The sequence below is a fragment of the Aythya marila genome, assembly GCF_965140915.1.
Source record: "Aythya marila genome assembly, chromosome: 1".
NCBI classification, from domain to species: Eukaryota; Metazoa; Chordata; class Aves; order Anseriformes; family Anatidae; genus Aythya; species Aythya marila.
In genome coordinates this window covers 124,363,088-124,389,169 of record NC_139042.1, presented here as the reverse complement: position 1 = coordinate 124,389,169, position 26,082 = coordinate 124,363,088, and the positions used below count along the sequence as shown (strand labels likewise).

Here is a 26,082-nt window from a genome sequence, read left to right as displayed (position 1 = left end):
ATCTGAACTTTGGGTCTCACTTCCAGCTTTCATTATTCATTGTATATAAAATTCTATGTTAAAAAACTGGTGGTGTTGCCACCAGTTGTCAATTTTTTTTACAATTGCAAAACAACATTTATTTCTTCCATCTTACTAAGTGCTTCCAGCTTCAGAAAATAAAAAGGTGAAGATAACCATGGAAAATTCAAATCTGAATGCCTGGTGTTCAGCAAAGTTCTGAGTAACTGAAAAGAGTTGTGATGGAAAATATCAAGTAACCTTAGCTAAAGGTGTCACTACCAAGCGCATCTGTGATGTTTTTTAGAGTGAGCAGACTAGCAAGGCATACAAAGATAGAGATCAACTCTTCAGATTCACAGGGTGCAGAGCAATCTCCTGTCTCTCCTCTCTCTCTCTACCCCCACCTCAGTGCTCTGCCACTGAGCACTGCTCCATGCAGCACGCGCAGCCTGGCTGACGTGGTGCAGCTCTGGCTGCAGGGCTGTGCCATCCACCCTGCCCCCTCCTTCTCCTGGCAGGCCAGGAGGCGAGGCTCAGGAGGAGTGCAGAACAATGTCTGAGCAGCGGCTCTCCTAACGGAGTGGGTGCAGAGTCATGCTGCTGTGCGAGCAGTCCCCGGCTAGGTGGTTGTTACAGTGACAGGGACGGGATCCTCCATTGACAAGCACGTTGCTGTCAAAAAAAAAAAAGAAACACAAGTGGTCTGTTCAGTCGATCTTGATCTTATTCAGGTTGCATGCTAGTAAATTCTCTGTGTGCAAGTCTGTCTCTGACTCCTGTTCCTGAGGCATTTGTTTGCTGCAGGAGCAGCTACTTGGGCATGACAGGAGAGGCAGTCGTCTCTTCTCCGTAAGAAGAGGAGACCGTTCCTTGTGTCGTTTGCTTCCACTTCTGACACGAAAGCAAAGATATGTCTATTGTGCCAAAGAAGTTAATACTTCTTTATTAAACAAACAAAAAATCAAACAAACAGAACAGAGGGGAGGGGGGCACACTGAAGGGGGCAGCAATGAAAACGGATCATTTAAATTGCCTTAGCTTGCCATGGAGACTTTGCAGAAATCTGGAAGTGGAGAAGAGTGTCTTAGGCAGAGGAATGAGGTCTGTAATGTCGGAGAAAACTTGAAGAACTCAGGATGACTCTTACAGCCAGTGTTGGGGACACAGGATTCTCACAAATCCATAGAATACTGTGAAATGAGGGACTGAAGAGACAGACTCTGGAACAATAGCAGTGAGTGAAAATTTGGACCAGTTTCTTACTGATTTCAAAGTAAAAGTTGAAACCTGGGAGTCTGATGCCCCTCCCCTCTCAAGATGGTCTGGGGCAAAATTCTCTGTGTTACCAAAGAAAAACAAAGGCAAGGCTTCTCAGAAATCCAGAGATCTTCAAGGTTACTTGGCAGAAAGTGCAAGGCTTCAACTCAGAGTTATGGCAAGCATCAATGTGACAGGGAGAGCCTACAGGGTTGCTGAACAGAAAACTCGAGAGATGAATGAATCCACATTAACTACAAATGGGCAAAACAGGGTTAAAGAAAGAGGCAAAACGTATCTGCAGCCGTAGGGGAACAGAGTCACATTTATGAATACATCGGATGAAGCTAGTTTTACACAGATGCTGATGGATAAGTTTAATGTTACTAGTGGTATTTAACCTGACAAAGAAAGCGGAGTTAGAGGCTAGAGCAACCCTCAGTCAGAGGAACGGCTAAGAGGAAGAAGACTAAAACAGAAGCAGGTCTGTCTCCCAGGGCCCTAATGAAGTAACTGAGAGGCAGCATCACAGTACTCAGCATGTGAAACCATTAACACCTCCGATTTGTTACCGGACACAAAAGGAGCTAACAGAAAGCAACCTGAGAGACAGCAAACTGACCGCTAAGATCACGCTGTCGTACCGCTAGCGAGCCACAGTTACAGCGTGTTATCTCTGTCCTACATACAAGAGCTTAACGCCAGCCTGGGAAGCCTCTCCTCTTCCCAAAGGGCCCCGGTGTCCCTGCCCCCCCTGCGTGCCTCCCACACGTGGCAGCACTGAAATGCTCAGGGGGTGGTTTCTGGCCTCCACTCACGCGTGAGTGAAAACACCGAGCAAGGGCCACGGGGAAACAACAGCACGCTTGGCTCTTGTTGTTGCCTTGAAGAAACACGTCTCTGCTGAAAGCGAAACCTGAAAAGGACCATGAGCCCGATGAAAGGCTGGGGGCAGGCGGTCCGTGGCTAAATGCGACAGGGTTTATCTGCAGGCTGCTTGCAGTGTAGGGAAAGCTAGATGGGGCAGGTCTCCTGGATCCTAGACACAAACCTTGGATGCGTTCACCTCACGGGTGAGGACTGTACCCCAGGAATATGGGCCATGCATGGAGCTGCAGAAATAATTTAAGTAGAAGCCCCACCACCATGTTACCACGGGGATAAGCAGCCCCTTTCACCCAGTCATCCTCAGAAACAGAGCTGGGCAGAGGTCCATGGGGACCCTTTTGGGTAATTTGGGTTTCCTTAACCAGGGTGGGGGCATATGACGGCCATTTTCCCCAACAGAAGGGCACCATAGTGTTGTTCAGGGCATTGACATGAATCAGTAGGCATGGGAAGTTACATTGTAGAGACCCTGTGGTAATTGTTATCCAAACAAGTGCTACAGACTCCAAAGTTGCTGTTAAACCCAGTAAGTGGAGAGGTAGGGCAGCTGAGAATCTCTCTTGGGGTATTGTCACAAAAGACATCTCATTGCCATTTGTCTCTCTCTCTTTTTTTTTTCAAACACTGAAAACATCTTCATCATGTTTGTTTATACCCTGCCTGGGATTTTTAGAGAGAAAAGTAAGGTTTCTGCTGACTGAAGAACGCCAAGTTACAAAGAAAAATGAGTTGGATCTGAGGCGGGGAAGCTCAGCGTTGATGACAAAAATGTGTTTGAGACTTCAGCAAAGTGGTGGCTCATTGGGAAGCCTGGGACTTGGAGCATCCAAGGCTGTAGGACACATGTTAGGCAAATGGTAGCAAACAGCACTCGAGGTCATAACCCTACCAGCACAAGCACTACCGAGTGCATGCAGAGTGCAGTAACCCACCTTGCAGGGTTCCTGCAGGTATCGTGCCTCCTGCCAGGTGACTGGACTGCTGCAAGAGGCGCGCTGCGAGTGCCGCAGTAACTGTCTGGGCTGGCCTGCCTAGCACAGGAATTTGGCATGGCTGTCTGCACTGCTCCCATTAGAGGGGATTACGGCTGTCAGCGCACAAAAGAGGGGAAAGAAAAGTCCTGCGGGGGTCCGCGTGAGCTCAGTGGTAGCGCTATCACCCGCACGCCTCTGTAAGGCAGAATATTCTGCTAGGGTTTATCCACGTGAAGGATAGATAGTTTCTGTGGTGTAGTAGCACGGCTCATTCCTGCCTCTCTCCCTCTGTGGAGCTGAGATAAATAATAGCGTCGTCATAGTTCGGGCGAAGGTATAGAGGCAGGGGCAGTGCCCGCGTGTGTAACACGGATGGCTGGAGGAGCGGTGGAATTTCGGTAGGTGTAAGGTGAACAACGCAGTCGCGTTTCGGGGCGCAGGAAGGGCGAGCACGGAGGGGCAGCTCGCACCGCGGCATGGCTGCGTGCGGCGATAGCGTTACGGACTGCCCCGGAGCAGAAGCTGTTGAAGGGCACGCGGACACAGTGGTGGAGCTTGGCGGTGTTTCAGCACGCAGGTGCTCGCTGCGGGGAGGTGGCAAGCTGGGGGCCACACGTGCGGGCAGCCATAAGAGACACCTTTGGCATGCGGCAGAGGCCGAGGGGTGGCCTTGTGGAATATCCACGTGCACGGGGGTACTTCAGGTGTGGCGTGGCACAGGCGCTGATAGCAGCAACGCCACCACGCAAGGTGTGCTTCTGCCTATGGCCCTCACGAGATGATGGTGGCTGGCGGCGGGCAGCAGGTACAGAGGGGCATCACCGGGGCAGGGGCAGCCTTATAGGCACCAGCGCTCGCGACGGCGCCGTGCCGTGCGTCACAGGCCCACGTACATGGCGGGGAAGCAGCAGAAGTCACCGCAGCACCCGCAGGGCTGATGGTCACTGGGGTCCACGCCACCAGAGGTGCCCCCAGCTCACGTGTCCCAGTGCTCCCAGTGCTCCCAGTGCCTGCAGGACCTGTGGGGTGGCACGGAGAGCCCGGTGGGCTGTGGGCACGGCGGAGCCCCGCGGGGCTGGCAGGGAGGGCGGCCGGCCATGAGTATTATGGGCTGGCTGGCTGGACGCTGGCTCCCGGTGACTATTATGGGATGCCTGCCCGCACAAGGGAACGGGGGGGGGGGGAGGGAGAGGTGGCGGTGAGTATTATGGGATGTGCGCCTGGGGTATGACTATTATGGGATGTTCCGGGGGTTACTACAGCTTGCTGTCCACACACACACACACACACCCACCGAGACTATTATGGGATGGCGGGCGAGGGGCCGCGCCGCGGGGGGCGCAGGGTCCCGGTCGGGGGGGGGGGGGTTGGTGGTGGTGGTGGTGTGGTGCATATTATGGGATGTCGGAGCGAAGGGGTGAGAGGGTGGGGAGTATTATGGGATGTTGCTCGGCTGAGGAAGGGGGGGTGTGTGTGGGGGGGGCATATTATGGGATGTTTCCAGACCGGGAGGGGGGGGTTATTATGGGATGCCGGGCCGGGCAGTGAGTGGGAAGTTCTGAGGGGAGGACGAATATTATGGGATGTCTCGGTTGGGGGGGGGGGGGTGTTGCCGGGGAGATGGGGGCGGAGCCTGTTGCCGGGGTCCCGGGGCATATTATGGGATGGAGGCGGGAGCGGGGCGGGGCCTGGCCGGGTTTTTTCCCCTTTAAGAGGCGGTGCCGGGGTCGGAGCCATTTTCCCTTCAGCAGCAGCAGCAGCACCAGCGGCGGCGGTGGCAGAGCGGAGCTGGGGGTCTGCAGCCGGGTGAGGAGCCGGGAGGGGACGCGGGCGGGCACAGCCTCCCCCCACCTCCCGGGACCCCCCCAGCTCCCCCTTCTCCTCCGCGGCTCCCCCCCCTTCCCCGGGGGGCCGCGCTGTCCCCTCACGGGCGGCCGCAGGACGCGCCCCCCTTCCCCCTCCCGGCTGCGTGTGCGGTGTGCGGGGACGCTGCGGGGCGGGGGGCGGCCTCCCCGCCGGGCTCTGCCGCTCGCTGCTCGGCCTCCGCCCCGGCGGCCGTCCCCGGGGAGAGGCGGCCCCTCGCTGCCTGCGAGCCGGACTTCCCCGGCCCCGCCCCGCACCGTGCCCCCCCCCCACCCTCCCCTCCGCCACCCCCGCCCTGCGCCGCGCAGCCCCGCTCCGGGCGGGGGCGCGGGAGCGGCGGGCAGGGAGCGGGGCTGCGGGCAGCGCCCAGGCACCGCCGCCTTTTGTGCGGGGTCCCCGGGGGGCAGACGTGACCCAGGGCTGCAGGGGGACGGGGGGGGGTGTTCGTGCAGGTGCTGGCTCGGTTGTGCCTCGTCGCGACTCCCGTCTGGTGGCTGCTGCCAGGCTTCCCCGTAACACCGCAGGCTCCCAGCGCGGGGAAGTTGCTAGCGAAGCGTTCTCGCGAGGAGCCTCTTGGTAGCACTATTGCTTGGGAAGCCGGAGTTGGTACCCGCTGTAACTTTCTTCTTCTTCGTTCCTTTCGGCAAAGCACCGGCTTGGCTGGCGAGAAGACGACGCGGTCTGTAAGCCCGGGCCTCCCCCAGTCTGGAGGACATGGCGTCGGGCATCGGGTCGCCCTCACCGTGCTCCGGGGGCAGCGACGACGATGAGATGGAGATCCTCCTGAACAACGCCATCCCCCAGCACCAAGGTATCGAGGGCCTGCAGGGCCCGGGTGTGAAGTGGGGTAATGCTCCTCTCACCATGGGTATGTGAAACGCGTGGTCTGTGGGGGGTGGGGGGGGGGGATATGGCTATTGACTCGGAGCCAGGCGTGCGGTTTTCATTTGGGTATCACAGTCCTGGGGCTACTTCACATCACCAGGCCCGTGGCTTCGCGTCAGGTGGAGCTGACTTTGTGCCGAGACATTGCGGGTTGTCAGGGGAGCATGCTTTGAGGAGGTGTGAGGGGTGGAGGCAGCATGTCCAACCCTTACAGGCTATGGAAACGCCTGCCAGTCTCATCCCTCCTGAGTGGGGAGGGCGATGGGGGGCACTATGTGAAAGGGCAGCACATCTGGCTTTTTCATCAGGGATCCCAGACCTGCTGACGTCCAGAGCAAACTGCCCTGGGCTGTTGCGTGACCCACTTTTTCTTCACCACACCCAATTATGGAGGCTTCTTGTGGTTCTTGCTCTGTGCTGTCTGCTCACCTTTGCTTTTCTTGTAGTCTTTGTACCTTGCCTTTTCCCTCTTGCTTGCATCCTCGTCAGCATCAGACTGGAGTTAGAGCCCTGGGTACTCCTCTGTTTCTGGTGTTATCGCTGCATGTCCACAGAGCAAGTCCTTAAACATCTGGATTCTCTGCTTCCTTGTAAAATGGAACGTGTATCCTAATGTGCTGGACTGTAAGACAAGTTTGACTTTTCTTATCAGGTCATGCTGTAGTGTTGTAGCATCATATGACAAAATGTTGCATCTGGAAAGGGAAAGTGGTGTTAGGGGCTTCTTGGCTTTTTCTCATGAGGTTTGATTCCAGGTGCCTTCTGGTCCTGCTAAAATCTTAGGTAGGGGGAAGGTTGTCAGTAAGCCTTGTAAGGAAAATCTTGGTGAAGAAAAACTTAAAATCACTGCAAACTTGAGAGGTTTAGGAGATGCATTGGAAGGGATGGGACACTAGAGGCTCTAAATCAGAACTAGCAGGAGAGGAAGATGTGGAAACCCTGAAGGAAGTGGTGTTGCAGGACTGTGCCAGTGAAGAGCTACTAACTGGCTGGCAGCGTGTCAGGGATGCAGGGACCCCAAACCCCGAGGGCTCTACCTGCCTCTCCTCATCCCACTGCCGCAGCTCTCTTGACCTGTGTCTTCCTCCATCCTGCCCAGCCCCTGTGGTCAGGAGGCCATTTTCCCTTGGAGGCAGAAGGAGTGACTCTGGCTGTGTGCGATGGGCGGGGCGGCAGGGGAGGGCGAATGGCTGGGCTGCTCCTGCAGGCTGCCACAAAGGAGCAGTGGGCTGCCCCTGCCCCGGGGCTGCGGGGAGACAGGCCTCGGGGATGGGAGCTTGTGGGTTCCTGCCCATGGGGTGAGCTTGCCAGCTGTTGGCATAGAAGGGAGGGTCGGGGGGAGAAAGCTGTGCCAAATCCAAATCAGAACCGAGCTGCTGAGTAGCAGCTTACCTATGGAGGAGGCCAAGGAGTGGCTTATGGACTCTATTTTGCATGCTGATGCCCTGGTGAAGAGGTTAAGTAACTTCTCTTCTGGAGACCTGAATACTGTTTCAGTCCTCTATTCATGTTCTCCAATATATTCACTATTTCATCTCCTTCAGATGTGGCCATCTGCTCTCTGCCCTTTCCTCTTGTTTGGTTAAGGCAAACTTTTGGGCCTTAAGATCTGAGTGCAGCTCTGCTTAGAGAAGGAATACTGTGGAAATGGGCCTTGTTGGAGGGAGGGAGGAAAATGTGTTACTTACCATATGATTAAGTAGTGTATGTTATAAACAGTAACAGGGTAAGCAGTTGTAAATGCTTCTGTGTTTGTAAGTATGTAGCAGCTAGACAAATCAAGTGATGTCAGTGAAAAGTGGGCTATGGCGTAGTGCACAAACGGGTTGAAATTACATGTCACCTCTTCCCCTCCAGAGCCTGAAGAAGAGCCGGAAGAAGAGCTTCTGTCTGAGGCTGAAACACCCAAAATCAAGAAGAAGAAGAAGCCCAAGAAACTAAAGGAACCCAAAGTGCCCAAGCTCAGCAAGCGTCAGAAGAAGGAGGTGAGGAAAAGGATGTCTTGGATCACGCTCTATGGATATGTGGCATGAGGGGGGGAATGGCTTTGTTGTTGACCTACAGCAGCAATCCGTTGTGTGAATCCTCTAGAGCTTGGGGAGAATGTGGCATTTAGTGCTTATCCGGGGTATTTTCTCACAGCTGCCTGATCTTCTCTCTCCCTCCCTCCCCAGCTGGGGGACAGCTCTGGTGAGGGCAATGAGTTTGTGGAGGAAGAGGAGGAGGTTCTGCGCTCGGACAGTGAAGGCAGTGACTATACTCCTGGGAAGAAGAAAAAGAAGAAATTAGGGCCTAAGAAGGAAAAGAAAAACAAAGCGAAGCGCAAGGAGGAAGAAGAAGAAGAGGAAGAAGATGATGACTCCAAGGTGAGAGGATACCCTGCTGATGGCCTGCTTGTTCCTTGCTTCCCTTTATCCAATTTTGGGGATTGGTGCTGTTTGTGACTGTGCATGAAGTGGGGACAGTTCAGTTTCTTCCTCTGCTAAACCTGACTGACCTGAATGCTGCCCCATCTTGCATGCCTTCCACTCTCCTACCTTAAACCCACCTAGAAAGTATACTAAATGTGAAGACTTTTCCCACTTTTGATGTTCTAGTGAGGCTCTGTCCTATGGCAGTGACAAGTGAAAGGGGGGAGGAGGTGGAAATCCCCCTGTCTTGACCCACTGGGTCACCTGTAGGTGAAAGGTAGATGATGTAGATGTATGGAAGCTCTTCTGTAGAGCATGCGCTTTTGCTCAGAGTTGCTGTGATTCTCTTTGCACAGGAGCCAAAGTCATCTGCTCAGCTCTTAGAGGATTGGGGCATGGAGGATATTGACCATATCTTCACAGAGGAGGATTACCGCACTCTCACCAACTATAAAGCTTTCAGCCAGTTTGTCAGGTGATCTGCAAGCCTCTAGCACTTGGAAGGACTCCTGAAGTGCAAAAAAAAAAAAAAGACTAGGTTTTGTGTTGTGAGGTTCCAAAACCATGTTAGAGACACTAGCGTCCTACCCAGAGCAAAAATTGAAGCAACACTAAAATAATTGATGTACATATTTTGTTTTCAGTGATTGAAAATGATGCAAGTTCTTCTAGTCCGTTTCCCCCCCCCCCCAATGTGCTAAATTCCATTTTGATCTCCAAATCCTGGAGCGTTTACCTCCACACTGTGTGAAGGATGGGAGGGAGTGGAGAGATTCATTGCCTGTTGAGATCAGAGATTAGAAAGGAATGTAGCTTGGGAGAGAAGTGCTGCTGGGAGGGTTGGGGGGGGGGGGAGAATGGGAGGAGAAAGAATCATCTAGACTTCAGGCCGGTTAGTAACTCTTCCTTCCTTAACTGTATGCAGGCCACTTATTGCAGCCAAGAACCCTAAAATAGCTGTGTCGAAGATGATGATGGTACTGGGAGCCAAGTGGAGGGAGTTCAGCACAAACAACCCCTTCAAGGGAAGTTCAGGTGCATCTGTGGCTGCTGCTGCCGCTGCAGCTGTTGCAGTAGTGGAGAGTATGGTGACAAATGTGGACGCTGTGCTGCCGCAGCCCCCGGTAGATGTGCCGCTCAGGAAAGCCAAGACAAAGGAGGGCAAAGGTGAGATGAAAAATCTGATGGGGTGGCAGAGAGAGAGTGGTGTCAAGGCAGTAGCTCCTTCGACTCACTGGCTCCTCTGTTCCCAGGACCCAATGCCCGGCGGAAGCCCAAGGCCAGTCCTCGTATTCCTGATATCAAAAAACCTAAAACAAAGAAAGTGGCACCTTTGAAAATCAAGCTGGGAGGATTTGGCTCCAAGCGTAAGAGATCATCGGTAAGTGACCCTCCTTCCTTGATATTCTGAGGAGGAGCTGGTGACATGCTAGAGATGCTGGGATCTGGGGCTGATCGCTGTCCCCAGCGTGCATGCCTGAGCAGCACGTCTCTCTTCTTCCCTACCTCAGAGCGAAGACGATGATCTGGATGTGGAGTCAGACTTCGATGATGCCAGCATCAACAGCTATTCTGTTTCAGATGGATCTACCAGCCGTAGTAGTCGCAGTCGCAAAAAACTCAAAGCTGGGAAAAAGAAAAAGAAAGGTATTGCTGCTTGCTGTCAGCTGGAAACAAAATTACAGCTAAGTGTATGTAGAGATGAGAGGAGTGTCTATGCAGCATTTGGGTACTTCTCAGTGTACTTGAGGGAGGAGAATCCTTCATGGAGGAAAGACCTGATTATTACTTCCAGTAAGGAAAAGGTGCCCAGGAATTCTTTCCCTCTTTAGTAGAGGAACAGATACAGTGCTGAGTTTTCCTGGCCTGAGGTACACTTTTAATTTCATGGGTGGAAGGAGCCCCAAAGGGCTTTGTTTCACTTCTGTTTCAGTTTTTGCCCCCTGCCCTGTTTATTACAAGGACAGAGATACAGAATCCAAAATTCACTCTGCAACTATATAGTCTGGTGCTGAGGGAGGCACCAGCCCTTGCTGCAAGAAGCTTGTATCTGCTGTGCCTTGTACTATTCTAACTCCCCACATCCTCTGCAGGTGAGGAAGACTCCACAGTGGCTGTGGATGGCTATGAGACTGATCACCAGGACTACTGTGAGGTGTGCCAGCAGGGAGGAGAAATCATACTGTGTGATACCTGCCCTCGTGCCTACCACATGGTTTGCCTGGACCCAGACATGGAGAAAGCCCCAGAGGGCAAATGGAGCTGCCCACACTGTGTGAGTACTGGATTCCCCCGAATTTGTTGTCAAGGGGGAAGGTCAGTTGACTTGATGCTGTTCTTCAGCGCTAATGAAGATAGTCACAAATGCGTCAATCAGATTTTTTTCTAATTTTCCTATTCCTGTAGGAAAAAGAGGGCATTCAGTGGGAAGCAAAGGAGGATAACTCCGAAGGTGAGGAGATCCTGGAAGATGTTGTGGGGGATGCTGAGGAGGAAGATGACCACCATATGGAGTTCTGTAGGGTCTGCAAGGATGGAGGAGAGCTGCTGTGCTGTGATGCCTGTCCTTCGTCCTATCACATCCACTGTCTGAATCCCCCATTGCCAGAGATTCCCAATGGGGAGTGGCTGTGTCCTCGCTGCACTGTAAGTTTCTGCTATACCACTCTCCTGTGGCTAAAAGAGCAGATGGATCTGTTCCCTTTTGAACATCACATTTTCCTGGAAATGCTAGGTCCTAAGAGGAGGCTATTGCATTTTTGTCATAGTTCGCTGAGGTCTGGCTCTCTGTGGTTGGATGTAGCTTGGTTGTTTTTACTCCAGAGAGCAGGAAGTACAGGATTACAGCAATTGAGTTCCGTGAGGTTTGCCCATGTGTGAAGTAGTTGGGCAGTCCTGGGTCCAGGATGCCAAAGCTCAATTTTCTTGGGCCCTGTGTGTATGCAGAAGCAGCAATGTGAGTGCAAGCAAATTCAGCACTTAAATATTTTAAGCTGATGCTGAGCCAAACAGATCTTGTGCTGCAGGCTCTGTAACGCCAAGCCTTTTCATAGTAGATGGTCAGAAATTTCACACTGTTGCAAGATGTTACTGAAATGAAGTATTATAACTGGGATTAGATGCTTTCAGTCAGTGATGAGGAATTCTAAGATAATGAACAAAATAGAATCTGCTTCAGGGTACATCCCAATACTGGGCTGATAGTTCTACAGAAAAACACTTCTGGTACATTGGAGTTCTGGTTGGATGGACTGACATTAAGCCCAGCAATGTGTGTAATTCATGTAGAACTTCTGAATTTTTTGTGCCCTGGGGAGACAACTAAATTAAGATACTAAATTGGATTCCCCAGTCTTGGGAGGGGAGACAAATTAGAGAAAGCTCAGGGAAATGCTGTAAATAAGAGGATGAAAGCCCAAAGAGCAAACTCCACTTGCGTAGTAAAGCTCTAAGGAAGAGAACTGTGACTCTTTGAACACTCTCTACTCTTCAGCACTTGTAGTTAGAATACTTCATTGCAGTCTGGTATAATGATCTGTTTAACTTTTTAGTGCCCTGCTTTGAAAGGAAAGGTGCAGAAGATCTTGATCTGGAAATGGGGTCAGCCCCCAGTTGGTCCACCACCACCACGTCCACCTGATGCAGACCCTAATGCTCCTCCTCCGAAGCCTCTGGAGGGTCGGCCTGAAAGGCAGTTCTTTGTCAAATGGCAGGGCATGTCCTACTGGCACTGCTCTTGGGTGTCGGAATTGCAGGTGAATTTAAAACTCTTAGCCATCCACCCTTATGATATGGTTATTTCTGTGGGTAGTTAGGGAGAGATACTTATGATCTCTAACTTTGTCTTGACTCCAGTTGGAGCTGCACTGTCAGGTCATGTTTCGAAATTACCAACGCAAGAATGATATGGATGAGCCACCCTCAGGGGACTTCGGAGGTGAAGAGGAGAAAAGCCGAAAGAGAAAGAACAAGGACCCCAAATATGCTGAAATGGAGGAGCGCTTCTACCGATACGGGATCAAGCCAGAGTGGATGATGATCCACAGAATCCTTAATCATAGGTAGGGAAGGAAGCAAAGACAAATTTTTCTCATCTAAATACCTCTCCCTGTGGAAGAGCAGGAGGATTTTTAACAAATGCCTTAGGTAGGGTTAAGAGAGAGTGGATGAGCTAAGCTGCATCGTTAATGAGGGGGAAAAATGGGAGTTCTTTTGTTTACATGACAAACATTGTTCTTGTGTTTGTTGCTTCATTAAGGGATCCTTTTCTTCTCTCCAACTTGAGTGGATTGGGTGAATAGTATCTTTTCACAGTGCTTAAGACTTACTGCTTTCTCCCTCAGTGTGGATAAGAAGGGGAATGTCCACTATTTGATTAAATGGAGAGACCTGCCCTATGACCAGGCATCATGGGAAAGCGAGGATGTGGATATCCAAGATTATGACCTTTACAAGCAAGCCTACTGGAATCACAGGTAGGAGAAAATATCTAGAGGTCACATTCCTCTATCTCAACAGAAAGTATTTGAGTATACCACTACCTAGCACAGGCTGCATTACAGAAGCCATTAAACTTGTGTATTCTTGGGACTGTCTCTGCATAGGGAGCTGATGAGGGGTGAAGAAGGAAGGCCTGGCAAGAAGCTAAAGAAAGTGAAGATGCGGAAACTGGAAAGGCCCCCTGAAACTCCCACAGTAGATGTAAGTTACTGTTTATTGCTTTGGTGCCATCTGATGGAGCTGGTGGTTTTGAGTGGGGCCGGGGCTTGGTAAATGGAAAACCAAAGGGTGACAAACACGAGGCTTGTAATTCCTTCCAGGCCTAAAAAATAATTGGGTACATACAACCTTCAGATAAAGGCCTAGCTTGTACACTGGAAACAGACTAGCTGATTATTAGTAGAAATAGATCTTTTTTTTTTTAAAAAAAAAAAGTGTGGGGGGGCTGATGGACAACCCTTTTTAGGGGTTTTTCGGGATTTAGTACTGGGCTTAATCTGGTGGTTTTCAATGGAGTATCATCTACGCTAAGGAATATGTATTGACTAGGAAAGAACTCTTGGTAATCTCAACTCTTCCTTCTTTCTGCTGTAGCCAACAGTGAAATATGACCGGCAACCTGAGTACCTCGACGTAACGGGGGGTACCTTGCACCCATACCAACTGGAAGGACTGAACTGGCTGCGTTTCTCTTGGGCTCAGGGCACAGATACAATCTTGGCAGATGAAATGGGTCTGGGAAAGACTGTGCAGACAGCTGTGTTCCTATATTCCTTGTACAAAGAGGTGAGAGGCCAAACATAGCTGGGAGAACACTACCCAGGAAAATGTCGCTTGAGTGAGTGGATGCATTCATCTAATGCTCTTAATGATTCTGTTCATAGGGCCACTCAAAGGGACCCTTCTTGGTGAGTGCCCCACTCTCCACTATCATCAACTGGGAACGAGAATTTGAGATGTGGGCACCAGATATGTACGTAGTGACCTATGTTGGGGACAAAGACAGCCGGGCCATCATCCGTGAGAATGAGTTCACTTTCGAGGATAATGCCATACGTGGAGGCAAAAAAGCATCCAGAATGAAGGTACAGAACTTTGCTGTATTGCAAGCCTGAACTGGAAGAAGAGATGCACTAGACTGGTTTTCAGCAGCCAAGATTCAGATATTCTGAAATCCCTGGAGACTGACTATACTTTTAGCTTTGCAGGGGAAATAACTACAAATTGATGACTTCTGGGTGTTTAGTTAGACTCCTTTTCTAGACGGTTTTAAGCACTTACCAGTCTGAACCATACAGTACTGAAAAAAAAGGGTGTTGACTAAAGCAATGCTGGCTAAAGGCAAGTCTCTTTATTCTTCTGCTTAATCTGTGAAGTTGTATATCATGCTCCCTACAGATCTAAGTCAATGTCAGAATTGCCAACCTGCATGAACTTGACTCCTCCTTCTTACCTCTCTATGAGGAACTAGCTGGTAGTAAAGCCACATCTAGACATCTGAGAAATCGCATTCTGTGCCCAGACAGGAAGGAAGATCCTGACATAAGTGGCTGTTTTAAATAGAAATTTAGTCTAGCTACCACCTTATTTTTTTTACTAGGAAAAGTGTTCCCAGTGGCAGAGTTAAATAGAACTCCTTGGTTTTGGCTTCCCTTGAAACTTATCTGCACAGAGTACTAACAAACTTTTCTGATAAGCTATTTAAGTCTTAACTCTTTGAGCTACATATCTCCAGATCTTTCCATAATGTGCCTCTATTCACAGCTTATTTGTAAACTTGTTTCAAGACTTGGTTACTGTCCGTAAGTAGTAAGTAACAAGGGGGTTGAAGAGACTAACTTGTGTAAAACAAGTAATAGGGGATTGAAGAACTGGAATGCTTGGGTGGTATTTCTGAATCTGTTGACAGGAAACTGCATGTGAAAAATGGTTTTGACGTGCTGCTCAACCATGGCTTGTTGGAACAGCTTGGAGAGACCCCTTTGTCTTGGTGTTCCCTTATCTCATTACCATGTCCCTTCTTTTCCTTTGCAGAAGGAGGCTGCTGTGAAGTTCCACGTGCTTCTCACCTCCTATGAACTGATCACAATTGATATGGCCATACTGGGCTCTATTGACTGGGCCTGTCTCATTGTGGATGAAGCTCACCGACTGAAGAACAACCAGTCTAAGGTACAGAAAAGCATAGGTAATAAGGTTTATGGGCACGGCACGTGTTGCAGAGATTGTTCAGAAGATTAGATAGCTGTTCCTAAGCAAGTAAGTTTGTCTGCCAGCTCTTAGTCATATGTTTGACAGCAAATTTGATGCATTATCGTAAAGGCGGGGAGGGGTGGGGGGGAACAACCTTCATTTTGATTATAACTGGTAACAACTTCACTTGTTGTGTGTCTCACTCATTAACTCAGTTTCCTCTCTGAGTAGGCAATTGGTGTATACTAGAAAAAAATGTTTTTTTTTTTTAAAAAAAAAAAAAGAAAACCTGGATGTTCTTTCTTAAAAACAGGCTTCTCTGGAAGCAGATCGTATACCTGCACCATCTCTATTATGAAAGGATTTTTTACCATATTGAGCATAAAACAAACTTCATGAGCACAATTGTCCTGCTTCCAGAGTAATCTTGGCCTCTGCATTCATCTAGCTTTGTAGCAGAGCTAATTCTTCTATGTTATAGAAATGGGAGAGGTGGGCAGGGGTGTTCAACAATGCCTGGACAAATGCTGAAAGCCATACAGCTGCTTTCATACAAGGCTGTACCTTAACTAAGCTTGTTTTAATTCAGTTGAATTGACTGTACTTTCTTAATCCAGCCCCTCCCTAAGCCCTTGTGTTTTAATTCTGGTATTGATTTGTCTGTCTTCAGCTGGATTCTAAGGCTTAGTACACTAAACAACTGTTACTGGAAATCTGGTTTTATAGGTTCTTGCAGGCTGTAAGAGAAAGTTACCTCTTTGTTTAAAGAAAAAATAGCTTCAGCTTTTCAGATCCAAATGTGAGGTATCTTTCCAATATATCACGGCTGTGCTTGATATCCAGTTTCCAGATCATGCTTGATTGTAGGCCCTAAAACTGAATGTTGTTCTGTGCTTAGAATTGAAATTATTGGAAACGGTGAAGAACACTTATTATTCATACATATGAACTGAAAGAGAATACTAAATCTCAAGGCTTCACCATGACTAAGTTGCAATTGATTGTCCACCAAGACCATTAAGTCTACCTCTTTCTAGATCAGTTTCCTATCCCTTAAGGACAGCTTTAGGTGTTTGGATGTGAGACAGATCAGCTTTTTTGTCAGGAGGTGATGTTTGCCTACCAATGAGTATCTTTTACAGATATAAGTAACTTCCATATTTCTTTCCAAGATAGGAATCCTTTAGATATAATAACCAAAAGAAATGCCACCCCTCATTTTGATTTTGTTTGCCACCTAGTACAAGCTACTCTCATACTGTTTGTTATATCATGTTAAGTTTAAAATGAACAAACAAATGGCCAAGCTCATAAATTACTGCTTTGTCAATTTGTGCTAGCAAACACTGTACTTGTGCTTTTCAGTTCAGTACCTTACCTGCTCACTAGTTCTGCCTGGAATTACTTCATTGTTGTGAAAGCCAGCACAAATCACTTCCAAGGCATATTGGCAAACCCTTAGCTCTTTCTCCTCTGCTTGTTCAGAACTCTGGAATGCTGCCAGGATTGATATGAATAGGAAGAGTGACTTGGTTATTTCTAGAAGTCTCGAGGCAGAGAAGTAAGAATGTAGAACACTAATTTAGAGGAAAGTACGTAGTACAGCAGTCTGGAAAAGACTGGTGGTCTGAAAGCTTGTAACTTAAAAAAGCAAGGGAAATCTTCTAGCACCTGATGGCTTGTAGGACTTGCTGCAGTCACTTGTTATGCAGAAGCGTGATCCAAATAAGATCAGTCTAGTGTCCGTGACTGGAATGGGAGCTACCCGGAGCTCTTATCCAAACAGCTGATACAATCTAATTCAAATCCTAGCTTGTTCTTTTTTTCTAGGACTCTTTTTTTATAGGACTGTGACTTAAGTCTTTGTGTCTCTTCCTCTTCCTTCCCTACTCTCTACTTTTCCAGTTCTTCCGTGTGCTGAACGGTTATTCACTCCAGCATAAGCTGCTGCTTACAGGAACTCCCCTGCAGAACAACCTGGAAGAACTGTTCCACCTGCTGAACTTCCTGACACCAGAGAGATTCCAGTAAGTCTTGCAGTGCAAGTCCAGGCAAAGCCTGCTTGTCTTGAAACTCCTATTCCCTTTTTTTTTTTTTTTGCTCTTTTTCCTTTGTGGATTTTGCTGAATGTCTGTTTCTCTGCAGTAACCTGGAGGGCTTCTTAGAAGAGTTTGCGGATATAGCCAAGGAAGATCAGATTAAGAAGCTGCATGACATGCTGGGCCCACATATGCTGAGGCGTCTCAAAGCTGACGTTTTCAAGAACATGCCATCTAAGACCGAACTTATTGTCAGAGTGGAGTTGAGCCCCATGCAGAAGTGAGTGTGGGGATGGCACACTTGCTGGGGAACTACTGTTGCTCTCTTCTGCAGTTCCAAAGAGGATGCTGAAACAGCCTTAGCCTCCTTGTAGAGCTTTCTGCACAGTAGATAGAAAAATTTCCTGCTGCTGCTGTAATTGAGAGGAGGAGTAGTCCTGTGGTCTGATGTAAGGGTTAAAGGGATAGTAACTGCCACTGGCAGAGCCTAGGTAGTTACCAGGTAATGGCAGGAGCTGTATGGATGTTAACAAATGAGTATGGTAGTTGCTCTCATGAGGGTTGCCTGAGGGGTGTGTGTGTGTCTTATGTACATATATTTTTTCCCTTTTCAGAAAATACTACAAATACATTTTGACAAGGAACTTTGAGGCACTGAATGCACGTGGTGGTGGTAACCAAGTTTCCTTGCTCAATGTTGTTATGGATCTGAAGAAGTGCTGCAACCACCCCTACCTCTTCCCTGTGGCTGCTATGGTATGTCCAGTTGCTGACTTATTCTTATATAAGCAAATTCCCTGCTGGCTGTTACCAGGGAGACTGTGAGCTCCATGGCAAGTATGGAGGGATTCCCTTTTTATTCTTGTGCTATTTTTCCCCATCTTGTATATTTATGCCTTTATGTAGACATCACATTCTGGAAGGCCTCTCCTTTTCCATTATCTTTATTGACAAGTAGGAACATCTTTTGATTCTCTCAGGATGAGAGAGACAGAGTAGGGACTGAGTCAGAAAGAGGGGATCTAGGAGTTAAACTGCAAAATAAGTAGCACAGGCTGGCACTGATGTTTTGTATAAGTAATGCTGTGCATTGTGGTTGTACTGAGTTAAATGACTAGATGTGAGTCAGCATCTGAAGAACATAGCTAGGGACTAATATCAAGCAGAAGCAGTTTTCTTCTCTCACCCCTCGCTTTTTCTTTCTTTTTAGGAAGCTCCAAAGATGCCAAATGGCATGTATGATGGTAGTGCTCTTATTCGAGCATCTGGAAAGCTGTTGCTGCTCCAGAAGATGTTAAAGAATCTCAAGGAAGGAGGTCACAGGGTGCTCATATTCTCTCAGGTATGTGAGGGAAAACCTTAAAGCTGAGAATTCCTTTCCTAAGGAAAGGAGCCTGTTGTTCTGCTATCCCCTTGTCCCTCACTTCTTCTTGTGGTGATTTTTGATATGCAGATGACTAAAATGTTAGACCTTTTGGAAGACTTCCTAGAACATGAAGGATACAAGTATGAGCGGATTGATGGAGGAATCACAGGCAATATGCGTCAAGAGGCTATTGATCGCTTCAATGGTAAGGATTCTCCTCTGTATTTTATGTACAAAACTAAATTTCTTGCCTTGTATGTGCTTAGTGTTCAGTATGGGATTGTTGGTAGTGGCCTGAGTCATCCATTGCTCTCCTGGAATCTTAAACTGGTAGTGATTCCCCTGAGATGATAAAAATCCTTGTTTGAGTAATGTGCTCTCCATTGATTACCTCTTTTTTTTTTTTTCCAAGCTCCTGGTGCTCAGCAGTTTTGCTTTCTGCTTTCAACTCGAGCTGGGGGTCTTGGCATTAACTTGGCCACAGCAGATACTGTGATAATTTATGACTCAGACTGGAACCCCCACAATGATATCCAGGTGAGTTTGAATGAAACCACTCACTACAGGGAGCCGTTGAGGAAGAAGGGAAGTGAAAGCATCAGAGGGAGTGAAGGAATTTGTGGTGACTTTCTTTCTAGAAACATGCGAAATTAGAGCAGTGAGGTTGGGTAGAGATGGGAAGTGAACAAGCAGAGGGCATGTCTTAACTAATGTTAAGAATAAAAACGAAGGCAAGTGTGAAACTTGTGGAGGTAGGTGGGGTGTAGCAGGCTACTGCTTGTGTTGCTCTAGACTGTTCTGAGTGTCTCCCTCTTCTAGGCGTTCAGCCGTGCACATAGAATTGGACAGAACAAGAAAGTGATGATATACCGCTTTGTGACAAGGGCCTCAGTGGAGGAGCGTATCACTCAGGTGGCCAAGAAGAAAATGATGCTAACTCATCTGGTAGTGAGACCAGGATTGGGCTCCAAGACAGGCTCCATGTCGAAACAGGAACTTGATGACATTCTCAAATTTGGCACTGAAGAGCTCTTCAAGGATGAGGCAACTGAGGGTGGTGAGTGCCTGAGAGTAGAAGTGAAGGAGGTGGGGAAGGACTAAATAAGGAATCCTTACCTAGCTAGTAACTATAGGCACAGTACTGATCAGAGCTCTACAAGGAGGTCTAGGGTGTCATATCCTCTCCTAGTCCCTTGAGATCCACATGGCAGATGTCTGTCTGTGCTCCTTCCGCAGGGGATAACAAAGAAGGTGAGGACAGCAGTGTTATCCACTATGATGACAAGGCAATTGAGCGCCTGTTGGATCGGAACCAGGATGAAACAGAAGATACAGAACTGCAGGGCATGAATGAGTATCTCAGCTCCTTCAAGGTGGCCCAGTATGTAGTGCGTGAAGAGGAAATGGGGGTGAGTATGAGGTGGATATCAGCTAGGGTCTTCTGGTGAATGGTATAAGAGCAGTTAAATCAAGCTCTAATGCTTTTAAGGGCAAGTAGGCATAAATCTACTCAGGCAGGTTGGGATATGTGATGTAGGGCTCTTAATGTTAACTCTGTGTGGCAGGAGGAAGAAGAGGTTGAACGGGAGATCATAAAGCAGGAGGAATCAGTGGATCCCGATTACTGGGAGAAACTGCTCCGTCACCATTACGAGCAGCAACAGGAGGATCTGGCCAGGAATCTGGGCAAGGGCAAACGTATTCGCAAGCAAGTTAACTACAATGATGGCTCTCAGGAGGATAGAGGTACAAAAATCCACAGGAACCTGGGGGAAATGGGTGTAAGTATGTGTTACTGGGAGAGTAACGGAGTAGCGTCTCAGGCTCACGTGCTGTTTTTCTTTCAGACTGGCAGGATGACCAGTCAGATAATCAGTCAGACTATTCAGTTGCTTCTGAAGAAGGAGACGAGGACTTTGATGAGAGGTCTGAAGGTAAGTTCTGGTGAAGACAGAGCTCCTGGGTCGCTTTCTCTGCATGTAGTAACAGCTGGGACTCTGGATGCTTGGTACGCTTTCTGGTGCCCTTCTGCAAGGGAAGTATTCACGCAACAATATGCTGTGCGTTGTCTCTCCTCCTTAGCTGCATTTCTCTCTTCAGCAGCTCGTCGGCCTAGCCGCAAAGGCCTGAGAAATGATAAGGATAAGCCCCTGCCTCCTTTGCTTGCCCGAGTAGGAGGGAACATTGAGGTAAGTAGCAGCAGGATAGGTCTGTAAATTCTAGCTGTTCCTATATGGCTGTTTCCATATCTATCTTTCCCTCGTTCTAGGTGTTGGGTTTCAATGCCCGCCAGCGGAAAGCCTTCCTTAATGCTATCATGCGCTATGGAATGCCACCTCAGGATGCATTCACCACTCAATGGCTTGTTCGGGACCTCCGGGGCAAGTCAGAGAAAGAATTCAAGTAAGTGCATTAGGCAGGGACGGGCAACGTTTAGCCCCTTTGAGGAAGAATGAAAAATGGCCCTCTTCTGGCCTTTTTATTAAAAAAAAAAAAAAAAAAAAATTGCGCTTTGCAGGGTGATGAGGAGAGACTAGGACCTGGGAGAGGCCAGGGTATTGGTTCTGGTTTTCTTCCTTGGACTCAATTCATCAGTCACCAAAATCAAATGCTTACATAGCCAGGCAAAGCACATAATAATACCTTCCCAGTTCTTTCCAGGCTTACAATTGTTTCTGACTTAACATGAAGACAGCTGTGTCCTCTGTGAATGTAACAGTTCTGTAAGGAAACTTTTGTGAAAGGGAGCCTGGAACCTCAGAAGTTGTCGTGATGGCTTAGAAGGCTTGGGGCGACTTCCATCATCTGGGAAGGGGTCTGATGTGGAAGGGGTCTGTCTCCAGCTAACCTGTGTTATGGCCTAAATGACTTGTCTTTTAATTGCTCTAGGGCCTATGTCTCCCTGTTCATGCGCCATTTGTGTGAACCTGGAGCTGATGGTGCAGAGACCTTTGCAGATGGGGTCCCTCGGGAAGGCCTTTCTCGACAGCATGTGCTTACTCGCATTGGGGTCATGTCACTTATACGCAAAAAGGTAGGTGCCTGAGAGCAACATAGCCTTTTCTCTCCATACAGCTTCTAGTCACTGGGGTGCTGAGCTAGTGAGTTCTCTCTTCTTCCCCACCTATTTCTTTGGGTGTTGAGTGATCTGTCTCTTCTGGTTTGAGGACAAGTCTTGTGTGACTTCCTGTGATGTCTTTCTCTCCTTCTCTTGCAGGTGCAGGAATTTGAGCATGTGAATGGTCGCTGGAGTATGCCAGAATTGGCAGAGATTGAGGAGAACAAGAAGCTTTCACAGCCAAGCTCCCCCTCTCCCAAAACTCCAACTCCTTCAACACCAGGGGATACCCAGCCAAATACACCTGCCCCTGTCCCTCCACCTGGTGAGAGCTTCCCCCTTGTGAAATCCTGTGTCCTGACCTCATCCTGGCTCTTCCCCTCACCGGAGCTGTGGTGGTGGGGCTTGGGGGTGGACACAGATCAACTTACCTCTCGTGTTAGGAGGGCTGCCAAATGTATTTGCAAACCCTTAAAGGCAAGAGAGGACACCGGCTTTCCTTGGATGAACAGATATAAATGAGAAGTTTTGTGTTCGAGGGATGTGGTTTTATCTTGAGTGACATTGGTCCCACTTGTTTGGGGATAATCTCCAGGAGTGAAGGAGATGTGTGCTTAGTTAAATTGAAGGAAAGACCTCACTGATGGCTTTTCTCCTTCTCTTGTCTGCTGTGCTGCTGTGGAACGGGGAATATACAGAGGAGGGAGTAAAGGTGGAAGAAGGAGCCAGTACCAAGGAGCAAGGAGAGTCAGCTGAACCAGAGAAAGAGCTTAGTGCCTCTGCTACGGAAACAGAGGCCCCTATGGAGGTGGGTGTTGGGTTGCTTGTTTGCCTCATGCGATTGCAAATGTCTCTAGTTCTGCCCACGCTTAATTCTTGGAACAATGCTTAAAGGTAATTCTTAGGTCCTCAGAGTTGGCCTAGCAGTTTTGTGCATCTTTGCTTTCAACACTGATTTGACTGTGTTCTGTTTCCATGTGCTGTGTTGTCTCACTTCTCAATGATTTGTCCTCAGCAATGTGCCCAGCCTGTGGAGACACCACCGCAGGAAGCAAAATCCCCAGCGAATCCCACAGAAGCAGAAGAGAAAAAAGTAGAGGAACCAGAGGTGAAGGAAAGACCAGATGAGCCAATGGAAGTTGAAAGCAAAGGTATCTCTAGAGAGGTTGTCAATACCTTCAACATGCACCAAAACAAAAATACAAATGTCTTCCTAAAGCTGCATCTTCTCTGCCTTAGTACTTCACCCTACAGAAACAGACATAGTCAGTGGGGGCAATTCCAGGACTTTGAACAGGGAGTCAGGGAACAGTTTCAAGTTTCACAGATTCAGGAATAAAGCCTTGTACTTGCCAGCTCCATCTCATGTTCCTCTTTTCTCTTGCAGCTGATGTGGAGAAAGTGGAAGACAGAGCACCTATTGAGAATACCCCTGAACCTCCTATAATCACCTTGGATGAGAAAGGTGAGTTGTTCCATCCTCTTCCGGAGTCCATCTTTTGCAAGGATTCATTGTGGGTCCAACTTGCTGTGTTGTCTGCTGTGGTCTAATGACTTCTTGTGTGTACAGATGAGAAAAAGGAGGATGATAAGAGAGATGTGGTGATGCTGCAGAACGGGGAGATGCTGAAAGAGTCAGTAGATGAAAGGCACAAGAAGGCAGTAAAGCAACGGTTCATGTTCAACATAGCTGATGGTGGCTTCACAGGTACCAGACATCTTTATATACCTGGAAGTATAAGATACTACTTGTTTTCATGAAACAACTTTCAATTATTTTTGTGTATCTTGCCTTTCCAGAATTACACTCCCTGTGGCAGAATGAAGAGCGGGCTGCAACTGTCACAAAGAAGACCTATGAGATATGGCATCGGCGTCATGACTACTGGCTCCTTGCTGGAATTATCAAGTATCCTTACCCTGATAGACATGTTCTCTCCCCTTGTACATAAGCTATTACTGTGAAGGTGACCGTCTTGGGTCTGACTGCAGTACATCCAGTGAGACTGTCTTTATCTTCTTTCACCAGAGTGAAAGTGGTGGGAGGAGAGTTTTCCTGTCAGCACAGTTAAGATTTAATAGGACATAGTTTTCATTCCTTTCCCTTGGCTCCTGTTCCTCCCTTCCGTGCACCCCCTTTCCCCCCCCACCTCCTCTCAAGAACTGTATCTGCCTGAGCTGCATATTCCCTTGTTCTCACTGCCTTTGTTTGCCTGAGCTCATCCCATCTCAGTCATGGCTATGCCCGTTGGCAAGATATTCAGAATGATCCACGTTACGCCATCCTCAATGAGCCCTTCAAGGGTGAGATGAACAGGGGTAACTTCTTGGAAATAAAGAACAAGTTCTTGGCAAGGAGATTTAAGGTAAGGTGCTCTCTCCAGGGTGACAAGTGCCTTTCAGCTGGATGGGCCTTTAAGAACAAGATGATTGCCTTGTTGAGCTTGATGTTTTGATTCTTACTTTTTCCCTGAAGGGAAGGCTTCTGCAGTGCCTTCTATTAAAAAAAAAAAAAAGTTTGTCAAAATAATGTAGCAGTGTCATGGTAGGAGTGCTTTTCTTTTGAAGTGGTGTTAAGGAACTTGGTCCAGTGCACTCTCCACTTCCACCTCCTCCCAATGTTGCTTCAACTGGCATGCAGGAGACATGCAGGTTCAAATGGCTGTTCCCACCACAAGTTCTGCCTGATGTGCTACAAACCGTTCTATCTGCCTAAGCAGAATTTAGAAAAATTGAATAACATTACAATAGTGAAAGAGTAGCTTTCATTCTGTCTTAAACCTACTTGGGAGTGACTTCCATTTAGCTCTGGAAGTTAAGACCAATGCAAATTAGGCCATGTAATTCTGAATCTTGGAACTAAACATTAATTTGATATAGCCTGGCTGATCAGCTCTGCTATAACAGTACTAAAATTAGTTTCTTCAAATGTCCCTGACATGCTTAACTGTTCTTTAGGTGCTTCCTGTAAGTAGCATAGGATACTTCTCACTCAGGTTCTAAGGAAAAACTTTATCCCAAACACTCACTGCAGAAAGAGTAAATGAGCAAGTAACCTGGTCCTCAAAAAGCCTTTAAAAATTTGAGCCATCTTAGCAGAGAAATAAGAATTCGAGTTTGTGGTAGTATTCTTATTAGACTAGATATACATAGCCTGGTTTTCCTGTGTGCCTGGCTTAATGGAGCTCTTCATTGTTTTGTGGATAAAAAAAAAAAATAGGCCTTACTCCAAGATAAACAGAAGCTGGTGAAAGGAGACTCGGGTGCAGAATCTCACCTTATGAAGCAGTAGAGAACTAGATCAGGAGCAGGCTAAGGGGTGGTGCAAACAGGCTGCTTCTCCAGCAATTGCTGGAAGACTTTTTCTTATTACTACCCTATCTTTCAGCTCTTGGAGCAAGCACTGGTGATTGAGGAGCAGCTGCGACGAGCTGCCTATCTGAACATGTCAGAAGACCCATCTCACCCCTCAATGGCTCTGAACACACGTTTTGCGGAGGTGGAGTGCCTGGCTGAGAGCCACCAGCATCTATCTAAGGAGTCGATGGCTGGGAATAAACCAGCCAATGCTGTGCTGCATAAAGGTGATTGTGTGTGTTAAGCAAGACTGGAGATGTGTTTAGCATTGCTGCCCCCTCCTGTCTCTTCCTTGGGCAGAGCCCCTGTTTTCCTCCCCTGAACATGTCCTTTCATCTTCTCTGAACATGTCCTTTCATCTTCTAGTTCTGAAGCAGCTGGAGGAGCTTCTGAGTGACATGAAGGCAGATGTGACTCGTTTGCCAGCCACCATCGCCCGCATCCCACCCGTGGCTGTGCGCCTCCAGATGTCAGAGCGCAACATCCTCAGCAGACTGGCCAACCGCAGCAGTGAGCCCCCTCCACCACCCCCTCCCCAACAAGTACGTACCCCTAGCAGGGCTGTCTAGGAGTGGAAACAGTCCCATTTTGGGGTCTGTTGATAGTATACTAATACTATGATGGTGTTGATTTCAAATGGTCTTCTCTGGTCCTACAGGTGGCCCAGCAGCAGTGAGCCCCCAGCCCAGTGCTGTTCATCTTTCGGCCGAGCTGAAGTGACCCTCCCTCCCCTACCCCTTCACACTCTACCCCTCTGCCTGACATTCCTGACTGGGTGCTGTTTCCCTCCATGGAAGCTGCCGTGCAGGTCCCCGGGAGGAGGAGAGCCTCCTTCCGCTGCAGCCAGCCCGTTGGAGCAAGGAGTGTGCTGAGGAGAGAGGGGGACGTATGATGGACTCTGTACATAGTGACTGGAGGCCGCGGCGCCACGTCTGTTACACGGAGAGCCTGGCTACATTGCTCGCTGCCTTGGCCTGGGATTCCAGTTATTATTTTTTTTGTTTTCTAATTTTATTTTGCGTTTGTTTACTGAGATGAGTGCACAGGTGAGACCAAGCAAAAAAAAAAAAAAGACGAAGCCAGGACAGAGACAAAGCTACCTCCATCAAGATCCTTTTTAATACAGAAACTGACCGGACTTGTCCACTAATAATAATAAAAAAAACAAAACAGTGAAAACAAAAACAAAAAACATAAAAAAACAGAGCAAAATCTTGGTAAAAGTGGAAAAAAAAATAAAATTTCCTTGTATTTTATTTCGTTTTATTTGGACAGAGATGTGTGTGAG

General features: G+C 48.2%; 1 protein-coding gene across 6 annotated transcripts; it reads left to right on the top strand.

Annotated features, from left to right (window-relative positions):
• Positions 1-4,829: 4,829 nt before the first annotated feature.
• On the top strand, positions 4,830-26,048 carry CHD4 (chromodomain helicase DNA binding protein 4). 6 transcript variants are annotated; one of them, XM_082781140.1, is made up of 40 exons: positions 4,830-4,928; positions 5,635-5,796; positions 7,728-7,855; positions 8,045-8,236; positions 8,638-8,756; positions 9,207-9,448; positions 9,535-9,662; positions 9,793-9,928; positions 10,375-10,556; positions 10,688-10,927; positions 11,833-12,036; positions 12,137-12,342; positions 12,625-12,756; positions 12,886-12,982; positions 13,376-13,567; positions 13,666-13,866; positions 14,816-14,953; positions 16,880-17,001; positions 17,120-17,293; positions 17,628-17,769; positions 18,224-18,355; positions 18,467-18,584; positions 18,792-18,916; positions 19,199-19,436; positions 19,616-19,788; positions 19,945-20,125; positions 20,227-20,313; positions 20,480-20,568; positions 20,649-20,782; positions 21,269-21,413; positions 21,597-21,762; positions 22,136-22,245; positions 22,453-22,588; positions 22,825-22,902; positions 23,008-23,145; positions 23,238-23,346; positions 23,671-23,803; positions 24,826-25,021; positions 25,161-25,336; positions 25,453-26,048. In XM_082781140.1, exons 2-40 carry the CDS (start codon positions 5,700-5,702, stop codon positions 25,468-25,470), a joined length of 5,754 nt encoding a protein of 1,917 aa, XP_082637266.1. In that variant the 5' UTR covers positions 4,830-4,928; positions 5,635-5,699; the 3' UTR covers positions 25,471-26,048. The 6 variants fall into 6 exon arrangements, with proteins under 6 accessions (XP_082637266.1, XP_082637265.1, XP_082637264.1 ...); XM_082781139.1 differs by having other exon boundaries at positions 20,203-20,313; XM_082781138.1 differs by having other exon boundaries at positions 5,635-5,853; positions 20,483-20,568.
• The last annotated feature ends 34 nt before the right edge of the window (positions 26,049-26,082 follow it).

Coding starts and splice junctions, on each gene's coding strand:
- CHD4 (XM_082781135.1), top strand. CDS start 5,700: ATGGCGTCGGGCATCGGGTCGCCCTCACCGTGCTCCGGGGGCAGCGAC. Junction 17,002..17,119: donor CTGACACCAGAGAGATTCCA/GTAAGTCTTGCA, acceptor GTTTCTCTGCAG/TAACCTGGAGGGCTTCTTAG. Junction 23,804..24,825: donor TCTTGGCAAGGAGATTTAAG/GTAAGGTGCTCT, acceptor CCTATCTTTCAG/CTCTTGGAGCAAGCACTGGT.